The sequence below is a fragment of the Brienomyrus brachyistius genome, chromosome 5 (assembly GCF_023856365.1).
Source record: "Brienomyrus brachyistius isolate T26 chromosome 5, BBRACH_0.4, whole genome shotgun sequence".
Taxonomy (NCBI): Eukaryota; Metazoa; Chordata; class Actinopteri; order Osteoglossiformes; family Mormyridae; genus Brienomyrus; species Brienomyrus brachyistius.
The window spans coordinates 17,239,503-17,257,087 of record NC_064537.1 but is presented as its reverse complement, the minus strand read 5'-3'; the positions used below and the strand labels follow the sequence as shown (position 1 = coordinate 17,257,087).

The 17,585-nt window shown below is 42.4% G+C and overlaps 1 protein-coding gene across 1 annotated transcript; it reads right to left on the bottom strand.

Annotated features, from left to right (window-relative positions):
* Positions 1-1,941: 1,941 nt before the first annotated feature.
* On the bottom strand, positions 1,942-17,547 carry grnb (granulin b). Its single transcript, XM_049014298.1, has 16 exons — positions 17,412-17,547; positions 12,889-13,029; positions 12,096-12,233; positions 11,521-11,605; positions 9,683-9,792; positions 9,153-9,309; positions 8,964-9,047; positions 8,748-8,839; positions 7,943-8,087; positions 7,532-7,629; positions 6,002-6,211; positions 5,694-5,918; positions 5,331-5,594; positions 4,876-5,109; positions 3,647-3,883; positions 1,942-2,959 (listed from the first exon to the last, which is right to left on the bottom strand). Exons 1-16 carry the CDS (start codon positions 17,412-17,414, stop codon positions 2,819-2,821), a joined length of 2,364 nt encoding a protein of 787 aa, XP_048870255.1. The 5' UTR covers positions 17,415-17,547; the 3' UTR covers positions 1,942-2,818.
* Between the last annotated feature and the right edge of the window lie 38 nt (positions 17,548-17,585).

Genomic DNA, 17,585 nt, shown 5'->3' with positions numbered 1-17,585 from the left:
CAGAATTCAAAGGGGGTGCAATTCCCGGCAGGTACCCTGCCGTGAATGGCACCCCCCTGTATCTCTGTTTCTGGTGATTAGATCCCAAAATGCTTTGGACAGTACATTCTGTATGGCAAAGTGTACTACCTGAGCAAATTTCATTTATGTAGGACATTCAGACCCAGAATTCAAAGGGGGTGCAATTCCCGGCAGGTACCCTGCCGTGAATGGTACCCCCCTGTATCTCCGTCTCCGGTGATTAGATACCAAAATGCTTCAAGAATTCAAAGGGGGTGCAATTCATGGCAGGTCCCCTAATGTTGTTATCTTAGCAGATAGATTTAAAAAGGGTGCATACCCTTATGCTAAAGGACACACCCCCTTCCACCCCTGCATGTTCCTGTCAGTTCACCTCCTCCTAATATGCTTTTTATAAACCTGCACAATAGATCAAGATCAATAAACAGAGCGAACTTTGTAAGGTACTAATAGCACAGGTACTGAGCCAGTTTCTTAAATACGAAACAAGTAAGCTGCCGTAAAATGCACCCCCCCCCCTCACCCCCGCGCTGCACGTGATATGGCATTCATGAAATTAATTAATTATTATCTATTTCTTTAAATATGTCGCTTGATAGCAGCATTTCGTGATGGAATAAAAGGGGAGAATGGAAATGAAGTTCCTGCCAGATTAGCCGTCATAAAGATAAATATCTTTTTTGTTTAGGTATTTCGGATCACTGTACCAGAACACTCTCTTCATTGTGGAAAAAGATCATTACTAGATATGTATAGGGAATAATACTGTGTAATTTGCTTTGATTCTTAAAGCGAAGGACTTCCTTGTTCTCAAACTAGTAAACTGATGACGAGACAAATAAATCACCTACGTTCTCGTTCGGAGCTCATCGTTTACATGTCACAGTTTATCAGTTTTATATGGGTTAAATGCAGCCTTCGTGAAGTGGGACAGTGGTCTTCTAAATGTGCAAACGCAATTTAATATTTCTGTTGCATATTTAGATTGACGGAACTACGTATTTTCCCACTTCGAATAGAAGAAAAGAGCGGTGCGCGCTCCCGACAGGGGGTGCATTTCACGGCAGGGGTGCAGAATTCGGCACAACAAAACCATATGCGGACGAGCACTGTGTGGCGTCTTCTTCTAGGAGCTATTGGCGTATGAAAACCAGTTTACAGATGCATTACTGCCCCCTACTGTACTGGAGTGTGGGTCAGTAGACAAAAATGAAAACTACATGTTATATTCTACTCCCGATTCCTTTACGTATTACACCACAGAGGCAGCAAGTTAATATTTTTGCACTTACTTTCGACTTTATCACTATGGTATCTCTAGGTAAGATTTTCATCAGATGTGACTCCAAACAAATCTTACCTGTCACCTGCGCACATAACTTCAGGGATACTGGCTTATGATGACCTGAGATTTAGCCTAGCTCCTCTTGGTCAAAGATGGCATTAACCGTTATGTTGGACAATACTAGATTGCACATTCTCCCTTACAGAATTCCATTCCCTATCATATACATATCAGAGCGCTCTGTACCTGCTCTCACCTGCATTTTTCTTCCAAATGAAAAATCCAGTACTGAACTGTACTTTCCTTTCCCCCACCCCTCTAGTTCATCTAGTTTGATTAGGAGCTCTTCCTTCATCTCATTTGTATGCGAGAAACAGATTTTTTATTATTATTATTATTATTATTATTATTATTATTATTATGGGAGTTTTTCCTGAGAGCAGAAGGAACAATGATTGGTTATCTCCATGAACCAATCACATTATGGGTGGGACCAAGACATCTGATTAGTTGGTCCCACCTCATCTACAATGTGATTGGTTCCAGGAGATAACCAACAATTGTCCCTCCTCTCTTCAGAATATTTTTGTGTAAGTAAAACTCCCACGAGCTCCTAAACTAGGAAAGGAGGAAGCTGGAGGCAGTAACTATCTTTTTATTTAACTCCAAACAGTCTGATTACGCCATATCAGAGATGCAATAAAATGCTCAACCTGCAAAGTCCTGCACTTTGAACTCCTTTGGTAATTGTACGAGTCCCTCAAAATCCATATTTCAAAACGAGTTTCAGAAAAAAAAAAAAAGATTGTAAGAACTAAATATAAAAACAACGAAAAATTGTCTAGCAACATTCACGTCAATCCTACCAGCATAGATACACTGAATCCATTCTAGGACAATACAAGAAATCTGTTACCTTCTGCAAACCTAATGTCCCGGCCTTCTGCAAGCAAACGTGCAAATATCAAAATATGCAAAGAAAGTTTCATCAGATTATGGGAAAGCATGGGCACCATGGTGACAAACGTAGAAGAAAAAGAATGTAATTATCAGTGGTTCCCCTCGCATGTTACCACACCAGTGATACGCATCGATATGTCAGAAGTACTTGCATGGTCAAGTTTGAATCTGCAGTGGCAGTTGACAGAGGAACAAAATGCTTTTATAAATAGCAAAACAAACAAATAAATTCCAAAAGCAGTGTTTCACATTGAACTAGGATATTAATTTAAAAACAGATATCAAACGAAACATCCAAACAAGGTTAGCAATACCAGTGACATAAAATGATTCGGTTTGAGCTAGAGGTTTGGAAAAATAGTAGGAAATGTCCAAGTTGAAACCAGATCACCTTCATCGATGAATGTCTGCATATAACAAAAGTTCTATTTACACATCTCACCAAATAAAGGAGGAGAAAAACATAAAATCATAATCAAGTCTAAAATATATTGTCTGCTGTCCTCAGGTTTTGACGAAGAGCTCTAGACTTCAGGCAGGTAAGGCTCTCTGTCACACCGGAGTGACGGCTCTGCTGTCGCGTGTCAGGAGGAAATCCCAGCTGAGCTGCATCGGTCTGCTACAGGAGCCAGCCTCCAGGTCACAGGTGTACCCCACAGGGCAGCAGTGCATCATGTCACTGCAGCACACGGCCTGCAGGGAGGATGGGGCAGGAAAGAGAAGATAGAGAGCTGCTCACTTTCCCACAGCAACCTATTAAACCAAAGTGACAGCAAATCAAACTCAGGCCTTTGTTTTTGATAATATTCTTATTGCCCCTCAAACACCAACTGAGGTGAGGGCTGTTAAAATGAACATGAACAGAAGACATGAACAAAAGGAGGAAAGAATGTCAATTACATTACCACACACACACACACACACACACAGTGAACTAAGTTAATACGAACTGGGAACTTCATCCATGCAATTTTTTCAGAAAAATATCTGAAAAGGGACATTTTAGCTGCATCAGTACATCTTGAAAAAATCAGTTAAAATTTTCTTTATAATAAATGAAAAATTAACTCCTGGAATGATGGCATAATTAATAAACTCTCCGATTCACTGTCTATCTCCCTGAAACCCAGTCATTAGGAACTGCAACTGCACCCATTTCCAAATATCCTGTAACAGTCCTGCGCACTGGTCTGTGAACCCTGAGGGTTGGTTTCATTCCAAGTCACACCTTCATTAAAAATCGGTGAGAATCATAACAGCGAGGGTCACCTAGTGCACAGGCTGACCGGTTGTACATCAGCCACCTGTAAAGGTGTCGTGGCCCTATGTGGAAGAAGGTTCCCCAGCCCGGCTTCAACAGGAAGGAGCAGCACATACTACCTCAGACCATGGGCAGCAGGCCGCAGATGTATGTGAGCTCCAGCAGCAGGACTCTCCCTCCGAGCAGTGACTGCACTGGCTGGCGGCCTTTTGAGCTCCCATCTGGTCCGACCCAGAAACTGGCCTCACGGGGACTTTCTGGATGACGTGTCCCTCTTCCTTGTCACATGTGCCAGACTTCATGTTACAGGTGTAGCCCTGGGGACAGCAGTGCTCGTGGTCGGTGCAGCAGACAGCCTGCGGAGGGGGTGACCCACCATAACGGGGAAGTAAGAACATGCCAAGGCAGTAACTAGAAATGGTAGCTGAAGGCCACAGAAGTGAAACCAAGGTAGTCTGAAGAGTTAAAGACTCCTCCTAATCCTTCAATTACCTAATAAAATAGTGATACTTTATTAATCTCCATGGGAAAATTCTCTTTTTGCCTACCCCATTTTACTTTCCATATACAGCTCCGGAAATAATTAAGAGACCACAGCAAAATTTTTTAGTTCCACTTAGTTCTCAATTTATGGGTATGCACCTGTGTAAATTATAGATTTATTTGCAAACTCTAGTCTAGTTGTTCTTCGTTTTTTGTGTTTCTCATTAACGAAGGGCTTCTTCCTTACTTTATCGGTCTTAAGTCTTGCTTCTAGGAGCCTGATACAAACTGTCCTAGCAGTGCACTTCACTCCTGCACTTAATGTTTTCCATTCTTTTTGAAGATCAATTGATATCATCCTCCGATTCACGAGGCACTGCCAGATAAGTTAACAGTCATCTCTGGCATTTGTTGCTTCTGCCCTCTACATGGCTGGTTTCTGGTCATTCCCAGTGTCTCCTGCTTCACTTCATTCTTGTGTACTGCTGTCTTAGAGACTTTGAGCCTGGAAGCAGCCTGCCTTGCAGTGTAGCCTTGTGCTAGCAGAACCCGGATTAAACAAGGATTTAGAAATGCAGATTTGTTAAATTGTAACAGAGTGGTCTCAATTTTTTACAGAACTGTATACTGGGGAGAACAAGCAGTCCATCATCAGCCAGCATGCAGCACCCCTGGAGCTGGGGGTTAGGGGCTTCAAGGGCCCACGGACATGTGACTGTTCTGCTAAGGCTGAAACAGATGACCTACTGATCACAGGTATAGAGACTCAGCCCACTGAGCCACACACTGTTCTTATAAAAAACCCATCTGAAACCTAACTGGCAAAACTTCAAATTCTCAGTCTTTGCTGAGGGGTTGCAATGACCTGGACCAGCGGGCAGCAGCCCCACTGTCCTGTAGACAGGGGGCAGCAGGTGGTTCCAGTGGGGCAGCTGCTCTGAGTGTCACACTTCACGTCGGAGGCCGTAACGGGACGCGACCAAGCCTCCACCTTCCGGTACCAGCCAATCACCAGGCCTCCTCTGATGCAGGACTCCTGTCTCTGGTCGCACCGGTAGCCATTCGGACAACAGTGGTCTCCATCTTTACAGCACACTGCCTGGTGGACGCAGGGAGACATGGGGGGGATTTCCCAGATGGCACTGTGACACCAAGTGCGGAAGAAAAAGTACTACGAGCTTTCAGCCTCTGAAAAACCGCTCAACTATTGTGCAAGAAATTGTTGTTTTTAATAAAAACACTGAACTGCTAGTTCTTACTAAATGACAAATTTTTGGTAACCGTCAGACAGAAATGCAGGGCAGTGGCAGAGGTGTTTACCTTTGGCAGAGGACAGCAGCCCCATCTGCCAACTTTATTCATGTAACAGCAGGTGTTATCTTTGGGACAGCTGGTATAGGGGTCACACTTATCCTCTCCCCAAAAGGGGGCGCTCAAATTGGCTTCAGCACCATGCTTCATCTGGGCAGGCAGCTTTTGGGCCCATGAAAGGCTGGGGGCCCCTGGTTTGCTGCACGTCTTCTCGGAGACGTCACACTTGTACCCTTTGGGGCAGCAGTGTTCATGGTCGTCGCAGCATACTGCCTGCAGGGCATCGACGAGTCGAATTAGAGGGAGATTTGTGTGTGGGCGTTAGAGTTAGGGTTAGGGTTAGGGTTGGGGGGTCCATCTCCCCTGACTCACATGGGGAAGGGGGCAGCAAGCCCACTCTCCGGAGTTCTGCCTGCAGCACGTGGTCCCACTGGGGCAGACTGTCTGCTCGTCACACTTCTCATCAGCTTCTGAGATTTGTGCGGGTACCTTCTCCCGCCAGGGAACCGGCCCTGAGGGGCTGTCGCAGGTGCCGGCCGCCACATTGCAGGTGTGTCCTTGGGGACAGCAGTGAATATGGTCGTCGCAGCACACTGCCTGTATAAAGGGAGTCGGCATTCAGTGCCGAAACCACATCACAGGCCTGACACCAACATGGATAACAACAGTGAAGACCTTACCTGAGGTAGTGGGCAGCAAGCCCAGTCTCCGCTGCCTGTCCTGCAGCAGGTGGCCTGGCCTGGACAGGAGGCGGTGCTATTACACTGGTCGTCCGACTGACGCTTGTCTAGCCGAGGCACGGGGCTGGTGGGAGTGTCGCAGGTGCTGGAGACCAGGTTACAGATGGTGCCGTGGGGGCAGCAGTGCATGTGATCGTCACAGCACACTGCCTGCACGGGAAACAAACAAATTGATTCCGTCAGCGCAGTCAGCGACAAGCCAGAAGATTCTTTTGGTCCTGTGAAGTTCATTTATAATTATATATAACATAATTAAAACCGATTTCCATAATCCTTCACACAAATGAGGTTTTGGGAGTTTTGGATAATGGAGTTTCAATATTTACTATGATGGATAAAGGCTATTTTGGGGGTGGCGAGTGGCTCAGGGGGCATCTGTGCCTGCGATCAGAGTTGGCTGTGGGTTCGAACCCAGGCCTCAACGTCGTTCTTGTCGTAGCAGCACAAATGTGTATTTATTTTATTTGCATTCTTGCTGTTATGACAAGAAATCAACATGCATTTCAAATCTTTATGTGGCTGATACTGCGAGCAGTATAAAAGGCTAAAATGCACACTGAACAGCAAGAATACACATAAAATAAATACACATTTGCATGTACGGTGAATGCGTACTTGTGTGCCAGATGTATGTTGCTCATATTCAATAACCGCCCATCCATCAATGTTTGCAAGGACCTTCTTCCAGGTTAACCTTGCATGGGACGCCAGTACATCACAAACAATTTGCACATGTACCTATTCATTCAAGTCTCGTATTCAAGTCTCCTGGATATATATACACATATGATGGAAACAAAACACAAAATATGCCAGAATTCATATTTCAGTTTATAGTGACCCAAAGGTATAAATGTACACAATATGGCTTGCAGCAAGAATGAAAGGATGAACGGATTAGGAGGTGCAGATTTGCGAAGTAAAGTCAGGTAGGTGGTCTGGATCAGGTAGTGACAACACTAACTTTCTCAAGGCGTTTAACTTCTTATTTATGTCATATCTTCCCTGTACAATTTTTGTTTCCAAAGCTCAAAAGGTAAACAGAAATGCAATTTATATGCTCCAATATTCAATTCTTCATAAGATGTATATGTATCATTAAACTATTATTATGTTAACGCTGGGCTGATAATTTTATAACACTAACAGAAAAGGACAATTAAACCGTTAATCACAATTATTTGTATGATAATTCATCGTCAACTAAAATTTCATGATCGCGACAACCCTGCCCATGGGTTTTAGTGAAGTATCACTATTATATTTTTGCAGCATACTTTTCACCAGTTTCTTAGATTAAAATCAGCACTTCTTATAATGCAAATATCAATTTCCACAGCAGTGGGAAGGAGCCGTCTTGGACAGGCCGTGCTGTGCTGTCCTTCCCAGAAACACTGGTCGGACCCAGAAGTCCTCTGAAATGTGACCGTGCTAACTGAACCTGTAGAAAATGTGAAGGGAAGACAGCACCTGCGGGAGAGGGCAGCATGCCCACTGCTCTGCTTCCGTTTTACAGCAGGTCATGTTGTCAGGGCAGGCGACAGTGTCGTTACATGGGACGACGTTGCCTGGGAGACAGATAGGCAATAATGAGTCAACACTGCAAAAAAGTTTGCACTGAATGCTTTTCATCGTTAACAAGCCTAACTGCAACAACCGCTGCCATAAGCAAAACTGTGGAGAGCTGCGTGTTTTGTCCTGCGCTCTCCTTCTCGTATAGTATTACGCTCCTTTCACCCAATACCCTACCTACCTTGCAAGTGTAAAACTTGAAAACTCCTCATTGTCTAATTACCAGGAGAGGCTTGAGAAATAACATGCACTGAGCTGGCCATCTAGAAACAGGCTAACAGCACTGGTATATAGCGAGGTGGAGGTAACCTCTCTCCGTCTGAGGAGCTGGCTTTGCAGGAAGCTTGGCAGCCCAGGATACACTCCTCCCCTCTGAAGACACGCACGTTCTGTGGGCCAGATCACACTTGGTGCCATCAGGACAGCAGTGGAGGAAGTCAGAACAGCAAACAGCCTGCAGGAGAGATAGGAGTCAGAGCACCTCACACAAATTACAAGAGACCATCCTAACTGATATTAATTGCTTCTTTCACAGAGCAATGAAACCATAACCGTGGTTCTGATTAGACGAGTGCTTAAAAGATTAAGAGACCTGGTTTAACTGACCGTGCCTAGAATCCCTGCTAGATTAATCAGCGTATCTGAGCTGACGAGCGTAACATAAAGGCAAGAAAACAACTTTAGCCGAGACCACAAGATAATTCAAACGTTAGCTTAAAATCTGAGCCCTGGGAGTAGGTTTCATACCAGCTCACACAGCTGGGCACAATGCAACTGATGCAACAGGAAAAAAAAATTTAAACAAACCAACAAAAAACAATTCACAGTAGCCAAATGACACGTCTAATTTAAATCTAAGGGCTTGTCCCAGTTCTACACACACGACTTTGCCATACTCAGCACTAAGACACTTTCAGTCATCAGAGTCACATCTAAAGACGTCTGAGCACATTCTTCTTGGGTAATTATTAGAACAAGTCTGTGTTGTTAAGAAAACATGCAACTGTCAAGGACGGGAAGCCTGAGTCACGAAACAAAATTTTATAGTATATTCAGAAGACCACAAGTGTCCCCCCCCCACCCCCCCACCCCGCCCCCAGCAAGAAACACTCACTCTAGGCATGGGGCAGCACCCGTAGCTCCCATTGCTCAGCTGACAGCAAGTCATCTCATTCGGGCACCTGGACACCACGTCTGGGCATATCACTGAAAGGGAAATTGGAGGAGAGTGATGGCACAGCCCAGCAGCCCAGCAGCCCAGCAGCCCAGCAGCCCAGCAGCCCAGCAGCCCAGCAGCCCAGCAGCCCAGCAGCCCAGCAGGCTTCCTTACTGTCACTGGGAGCTGCAGTCAGCTTCCTGCTCAGAGGAGCCTGTCCATCAGAGTACTGGCTCTTTCCACCGGAAGTGTTCACAGCTGCAGGGAAGAGAGGGTTACATGAGAATGAACATGCTGCAGGACCCCCACCCATCCCTGGGCTAAACCAAACGCTGAGCTGCCCAAGACATTGTGACAGCATACCTCTCCTCCCATGGTCCTCTGGAGATGCTCTCCTTCTGGCAGGGAGCTTCTGCACAAGCATGGTTTCACCTTGGGTGGGGTACAAACACTTCGAGTGTTCGAGGTCACACTTGGTTCCCTCAGGGCAGCAATGCCTTCTGTCCTCACAGCACACAGCCTGCACAGAGCAGGAACCAAAACTCAGACCGCAATCACTAAACATCCTAATGCATTCCAACATTGAGATTTTTTTTTTCTTCAGTTTATGTTGCTTTGATGTTTCACATTATGTCACAGTATGACCGCGATATATCCTTACAGCTTCTTAATGCATATCAGTCAGTTTATAAGGTAATTAAAGTTTAAATATCCTGATTAGCTGCTAAAATTTCTTTTCCCCCCGTTCCTCTTCAAACTTGACAGTTTATGTAATACAACACATATACACACACACACACACTCCTCCACTGAAGCAGATTAAGTAGGATCCTTCCAGGGACTTAAACCCACAACCTTAACGACTGCTGTGCTATCCCCCCCAGCCCCTTCACCTTGGCCAAAGGGCAGCAACCCCAGCTGCTGTCAGGGAGTTGACAACACGTGGTCCCATCGGGGCACTCCGACTCCCCGTCGGGGCAGATGACGGCTTCCACGTAACTTGCTTTAAAAGAAAAAGAAAGAAGGATCGTCACAGGAACGGCAGCAGAACTGCTGTACCAGTGCCTGCTGAACCTGGTGCTCCAGTTGGTGTCAGAATGGCCCAGATGTCTCAAACTGCAGACCACAGCCTACAGATTTTTCCAAAAACAGGACTGCCTGCGAAAGTCTTTATGAAAGGAAATGCAAACAGTTTGTTTTTGAGGTGATGGGGGTGCCACTTATTCGGGATCATAATTATACAGCAGTAATGTAGTACTGTGAGCTTCAGGTATGGATGCTGGGCGTTTCCATTGTACACATTACAGATGGAGAAAAATTATGAATTTTGGTTATTCTGCAAGATCATAATGTTTAATCAAAACTGGGAGCACTAAGGATATGCGACAAGATCTGTCCCTAAACAAAAACAATCATAACAAAATTAAATAAATAAATGGGGAGGGGTGAGGGTATATGCATACAATTTTTTTTTTTTAAACGGAAAACTGTACATGCATGCTCAAAAACCTGCACCTGCATTCCATGCAAGTACTCAGCTGTTTGAACCAAGACTGTAAAGCCCCGAGCAGAGCCTTTAAATAATAGTATGGTTACACATTAATCTTTTATCTCAGGTAAAAAGTTAGAAAGGACAATAGTTCAGACTTATGCTTGGTAATTAGACTGTGCAAACAATGTCTCAGCAGAGTAATAATGTAATGCTACCCACAACAGAGACTGGGGACAGACAGGGAGTAGCCTCTCCTTGATTGCTAAAGTTAACCTTAAGGCTAGCTGTTCTACCTTGTGAAATGGCTTTTCCCAACTTGACATCATTCTTTTTCATTCACTTGCAATGCCTAAACCAATGAGACACAATATCCTATAATGCAGACTTGCAGTAAACGCTTTACTACATAATGCTTCTGGGTAAAAAAGCACAGGATTTCTTTCACTTTATGATGATGTATGTCGCTCATATTCAATAACCGCCCATGCACCAATGTTTGCAAGGAAATCCTTCCAGGTTAACTTTGCATGGAACGCCAGTACATCACAAACCATTTGCACATGTAACTATTCATTCAAATCTCCTATTCAAGTTAATATAATGAATATGTGGGTAATGCAAGTGGACTTTTGAATCAAAATGAAACACTGCCAAGTATCACAGGCTGTTAATATTAAATGAAAAAGCAGAAATTGTTTATTCAAGTTCTAATGCATTAATGATAAAACATCTTCAATTACCTCTGCCATTTTAAAATTTTATCCCAAGCCAAAGAAAAAAAATAATGCAATAAGACGAATTTATTTTTGCATTAAGACCCGAGATAAATTATAAGCACAGTTTATGTAATAAATTCAAAGGAATAAACCACCAATAGGCAGGTAAATGTTGTTTCTAATTGTATGAAAGATAAATCTTGTCAGAGCAAAATTAAACACTTTTGCGCCCGATTATGAAAAGTGATTCACATATACTGTGAATGGGAAAATGTAGATTTGCATCTCCCTTCAAATAACCCTTTCTGGCTTATTTGAAATATGACACCAGTGTTAAACAGAGTAGCCTCATTGTACAAAAACAGTGTCATCTAATCAGCAAAAAAAAAAAAAAAAAAAAAAAACATTAAAACAACATGTCCTCAGACTGACAGTTCCCTTCCCTCTTTTGGGTGGCTTGCTTACCTCAGCATTTTGTGAGGTTCCTGCATTTAAGTTATACTGTTTCTGCAAATGAACCAACCTTTATTCTTAGTGCAGGAAGCTCCATCATCACCGAGATGGTAGCCATCAGGACAACACGGCCCACCATCTAAGCAGGACCGGGCCTAGAAGAAAAACGGTGACCAGGCAGGAAAACAGCAGCAACAGAAGCACATGATGATGCAGGAAGTATGCAACATTATTTACATGCACATTTTATACAGAAGGAAACGGCATCTATTTTTTTATTATGTTACAACTTGGTAGGACAGATTTTTGTGGTTGCAGTTCTTGCTGGATCAAATAAAATCATACAGATCCTCTGGTGTAGAGTGTCACACTGCATTCAAACTTATTTCAAAGACATGTCTAAATGTGTCTGCAAACTAATCCGGAGTTTCTACACTGTTAGTATACAGTTTCAGTCGGAACAGAAGCAAGTAGTATTATACCGATGGAACTTTGGAATGGTTTATTTACAATTAGAGGATACATACTATTCATATGGCAAGGCAAAGCATTTTTGCTGTAATTTATGGGATGAACAGTACAACCAAGAATGCGGACAATAAAGAGAAAGGAAATAAATAGCAGTGGTTGACGGCTGGTTGTCACCTGTGAGGATAGGGGTACTTTTGCTGGAAGCCTGCGCAGCCAGGGCAGGGTGTGGGTCGCATTGGAACAGTGTGAATGTTCCAGGTCACACAGCATGCCAGCATAGCAGCAATGCAAATGATCCCCACAGCATTCAGCCTGGAAACCAGTTGAAATACATTTGTGTGAGGCACCACAAGCAGAGGGCTGTCATTCACATTACAGGAGGTCCTGGCTTGACTTATTTTAAAATTTGCCCTTATTAAAAACAGAGACGCACACAAACAAATCCAATATCTGAACACCGAATATTCTTAGACCACATCACATTTATAAGGATTCTGGACAAATGCATTACACAAAAGTCTCTGTGGACTGAAAGTGTTGGTTCAGCCTTGTTCATGACTTATCAGTGCAAACTTAAACAGTACCACACCCCTGAAACATTGGGAAACGCCAGAAGCGTCTTTCCCCCTTTCCAGTTTCTCTGATCTTTTAAACATCTCACCCCTGGCACAAAGGATGGTCACCTTTCTGGCTTCACCCCTGAAATCACACTTGAGAGGACTTCCTGCTTGGGCAAGAATATGTGGAAGTTGCCAAATGCCTGGTCTATTAACCTCCCGAATTAATTAACAGTCATTTGCTGATACACACAGCTGATAAGGTGTTTGTGAAGTTTAAAAGTTTTAAAAAAAAAAAAAAAATCGCTAGCATTCAGGACAGCGGGGTGAGGATTCCAGGTGAAACAGGATGTTAGCCTGCAAAAGAATAGTCATGATAAAAACTAATAGCATCTCCCCTGTAGACTTACATTTGGTAATGGACAGCATCCATACACTCCAGAAGCAGTCTGGCAACATGTGTTACTGCTGTCACAGAGGCCACTGTCAGGGCAGGTCAGTGCTGATGCCAGGGATAGCACAGAAAAGCATAACACACTTATCTTCAGCATCTAATGAAGGAAAGAGAGAGAGAGAGACATGCAAAGAAGATTATATAAATGGCCAAAGAGACACATCACAAAAACAAACAAACAATAAGGTCAATAGTATGTGGACACCCCTATTAGAGCCCTGCATTGGGACTGGGGTCCCATGGGACCCCCAGAAATCTCACGGGACCGGGCGGTTTTAAGGTTGCCGCGGGTGGGAGCAGGCGGCTAAAAATAGACAGCGGGTGCCAAGATTTTTGGCAGGATGGAGAATGTAACTGATGTGATTTATTTTGTGTTATATATTCGTGTTTGTTCTGAGCCATTGTATGCATAATTGTAATGTTCAACTAGTTTAAATGTATTTCTTTGAAAAATTCTCTTCTGTTTTTAAGCTGCTCTTGTTTGTTTATAATAATGTGATATTTAAAAATTTGTTGTATAGATTTGGTTATTTTTTTATTTTTTTATTTTTTTTTTTAATAACTGCAGATATTTGCACACCTGATTAGTTTTTGGGCTCAGTTTACGTTTATTTGCGTTTCAAAGTTGAGAGATTTTTGTTGAATTTGTATTTATTCTGTTCTTGTTCTACTGGAATACAACATTTAATGCATATAAACTTATTTCATGGTACAGTATATCCGTTAATGGGTCTGCGGGTGCGGGCAGGAGCGTGATTTTAAAAAACCTGCGCGGGGCTCTAACCCCTATGATTCAGAGTAGGGGCCCCTAACGCTTTTTGCCCGAAAGTCACGCAATGTTCTGCAACAAACATTATCAGCAGGAGGGGTGGTTGTACAGGCAAGGTAGTGACTTTCAACTTGGCGCCATCATAGGATGCCATCCGACGAGTCAGTTCACCACTTTTCTGCCCTGCGAAAGCTGTCCTCGTCAACTACAAATTGACGAGGTCTTATTACTCACACCAGTAATAAGATAAACCACTGATTAAAAAGTGGTAGACCAGAAGCTCACAGAAAGGGACCAGATAACATTAATATCAAACCTGAACGGCAACCAACCTGAAACCCTCCAGCAATGTTCCAGCATCTACTAGAAATTCCCCCTAGAAGAGCAGAGGCTATTATAACAACGAGCCAACCAACTTCATATTAAATCCCTTGGTTTCAGAATGAGATGTTGGGGTTCACATACTTTTGACCATACAGCGCACACATTCACTATTATACAAAAGTACTGAGCCATCCCTCATTTCTTGTATTTTGCTTCCAAAGGCAGAGTTTCTTGTATTTTTATTGTTTTTTAAACTGTAGTCTTGAACAGTTCTCCAGGCTTCTTCAAGGACTTCCAAAGTTTTTGGCTCATTTTCGGTTCCATCCCAGTACCTGACCAGTTTCAGAGGAATGTTTTTTTGCTTGCCAAGCCACACAGTGACCTACTTATGAATCATTCGAGCATAACAAAGCCATCTTACTTAAAGCATGAACCAGTGAAGAAACAGGTGCAGATGATTACAGGTGAACCGGCTGGTGGTTAGTAATCTGGTGATGCTGAATGCTGAGCGGTTGGAACACCTTTATCTAGACACCTTGTAGCTTTAGGCATTTTGCAGCCTGTCACAGTGAAACATTTGTTCCTATTTTTTTTTTTTATTTAATATATTCAATATGCCAAAGGTAAGACAGTTTGACCAGCCTCAAATGGTATTTTTGCACTAACAAGGTGATTCAAAAAGAGCTATTAGCTGAAAACTTAGCATACCTCGGCAGTGTGTCCTTGAAAATTGAGAAAAACTGAAGTGGCAGACCAAGAAAAAAAAACTACCTGCAGCTGAAGAACAGCATCTCAAAGTCACGCCCTAAAGGAACAGGGAAAAAAATCCAAAGACCAGACACAGGACCTGAGAGATGCATCTGCCTCTTCAATACATCTATGTATTGTTCAACGAAGCCTCATCAGAAATGATCTCAATGGAAGTGTGGCTGTCAAATAGCCAATCTTAAGGAAGGGAAAGAGGGAGAAGAGGCTGATGTTTGCCAAATTACACAAGAACCGGACTGAAAATCAGCGGCAACATGTTTTAAGGACAAGTTTGAAATTTTCAGTTCTAATTGTTGTCATTTTGTAAAGAGGTCGTCCGGAGAGAGCTATAACACTGAGCGTCTACAGCCATCAATAACACATGGTGGAGGTTCTGGAATGGTTTGGGGCCGCATGTCACCCGGAGGTGTTCAGGATCTCATCAAAATTGACTGTTATGAACAGTGAGAAGTACCGTCAGATTCTGATCCACCACACAATTCCATCCGGAAAGCATCTGACTGGCAACGGCATCATTTTTCAGCATGACAAAGATCCCAAACACACTACCAATGCAGTCAAAGCATACCGTGACAGAAAAAAAAAAATCACGATGGAACACTATCAAACATGGACAGGCCTGGATCTCAACATTACTGAAGCGGTGTAAGGATCTTCTTCACAGAAGACAGAACAAAATGCAGCCAACGTCTAAAGCAGAGTTTTGGAATGTCATTCAAGAAACCTGGAGGACTATTACTGAAGACTACCTAAAGTAATTATAAGAAAACTTGCCTAAGAGAGTTCAGGCAAGGCTGGTTAGAATGATACAAACTCTCTTTGTGTTATATACCATAATTTACATGTGTTTGCACATTGTGCAATAAATAGCTGTACCTATTGGCCCATTTTCCCAGCAAAACAAAGAAATTGGGGTTGGCTCAAGACTACATATTTGACAGCAGAAAATATAAACAAACAAGTACAATTCTTGACATTCGTTAAGCTTGCTGATAAATTGTTGTATATTACAAAACAGCATACAAGAATTCATTCTGCAAAACTCAAAACACGGTTATAAATTCCTTTTATGCAACATTTCAATTAAAATGACATTAAGTTTGAAAATGAATAATGCTTTATACCATTACCACAGGTCTTCAACAGGGGATCCACAAAGAAACTGCTGGGGGTCTATGAATCATTGTATGACAACAAACTGCTTTTTGTGAAATTTTATAAAAATGTCTATGAATAAAACGTATTTTAAACTCACACCAGTAATAAGACAAACTACTGATAAATTAACATGTTGTCACTTGACTTAATTGCCTTTATAATCCCCACCCACATTAGCCAGCTGTTGTGCAGATGATGAGCACATGTCAGCACATATTCTCAGCATGCACATGACCTCACCTCCCATTCTGATGAATGGAGACTGAAAACTGGTTGTTGCCGTTTTGATTTTGTTGTACATTTACTAATGAAGTTTTATACAATGTAATGGTTTTGCATGTAGTAATATTTTAATTTGTCCAATTTGTTTATATTTGTACGTTCATATATAACCTCCACCGGAATATAGACTGTCAGTTCCACTTAATTTGTGCCTTGTACTTTAATTGCCTGTATTAAAACAAGAAAAGAAACACTATCCACAGCATTGAAATTACTTAAACCACACACACACACACCTTAAAAATCTATTAAGTGAAACAGAAATGTAGTGTAAAAAGTAACAATTACAAACCTCAAATCAATAATCTTTATAATTGTTCTTTGACAGCAACAAGATGACGTAAAAAAGTTAATAGGGTCATTAATCAATAAATAAACTTGTTTATATTAGTAAATACGCATGTTGATATAATCTGTAGTACAATTTTAAATTGTATGAAGATCTGTCTCTCTATCCACCAAGGAGTCCCTGGCCTGAAAGAATGTTAAGACAGTGCTTTACACTATAATGCGTGCGAGAGGTACATTGTTAGCTGAGGGCATGAACTCATAACCCGGAGGACCAGTGGTCCTAAAGCTGAGCTGAACTATCCTTACCCTTCGGTGTTCCTGTAAAAACACCCAGATATACGACCTGAAATAAAACTATAGTGCAAGTCACTAAGAACTTCCCCATATTTACCATATGAGGGTTTTATGAATAACAAAAACGATTACCATTCGGAAATCCGGAATCAGAATGTAATGTCAATAACGCTAACCGTATCGCAAGGCTTGACTATCAGGCATTATACGACATTAAAAACACGTATATTTGTCAACATACTATAAATGTACTGGTGTAGTACTGGCAATTGACTGCACAGCCCCTGGAAGTTAGATTTGGATACGCATGTGCAGAAACCCAGTTGAAAAGAATTACGGTTACAGGCCGTTAGAAGAAAGGTACAACTAGCAAACAATTCAGCGTATCGCATATAAAACCATGCAATTTGTGTAAGAATGCTATGGTGGCTACTTGCGGTGTCAAACTGTCTAGCGAGAGATTAAAATCTTATGCCCACCATCCGCATATTGACATCTGTGTTTTTTCACTGAATCTTCCTTAATTAATCTGTTTATTTCTGTAGTGAGACAGCTATTTTGAAAATTACCGAAAAATAATATGGGTCACTTACCATTGAAAACACCTTGACAGCCCAAACAGACAACAACCTGCAAAAACACTACCAAAACCACAGAATAGTTTATTACAACACAATTGTACGTATAAACAGTGCCTAATGTTAAAGTCGCCACTCTTGATTGGTTAAAAATGGTTGCGCTGGAGATTATGATTGGTCGTCACGATT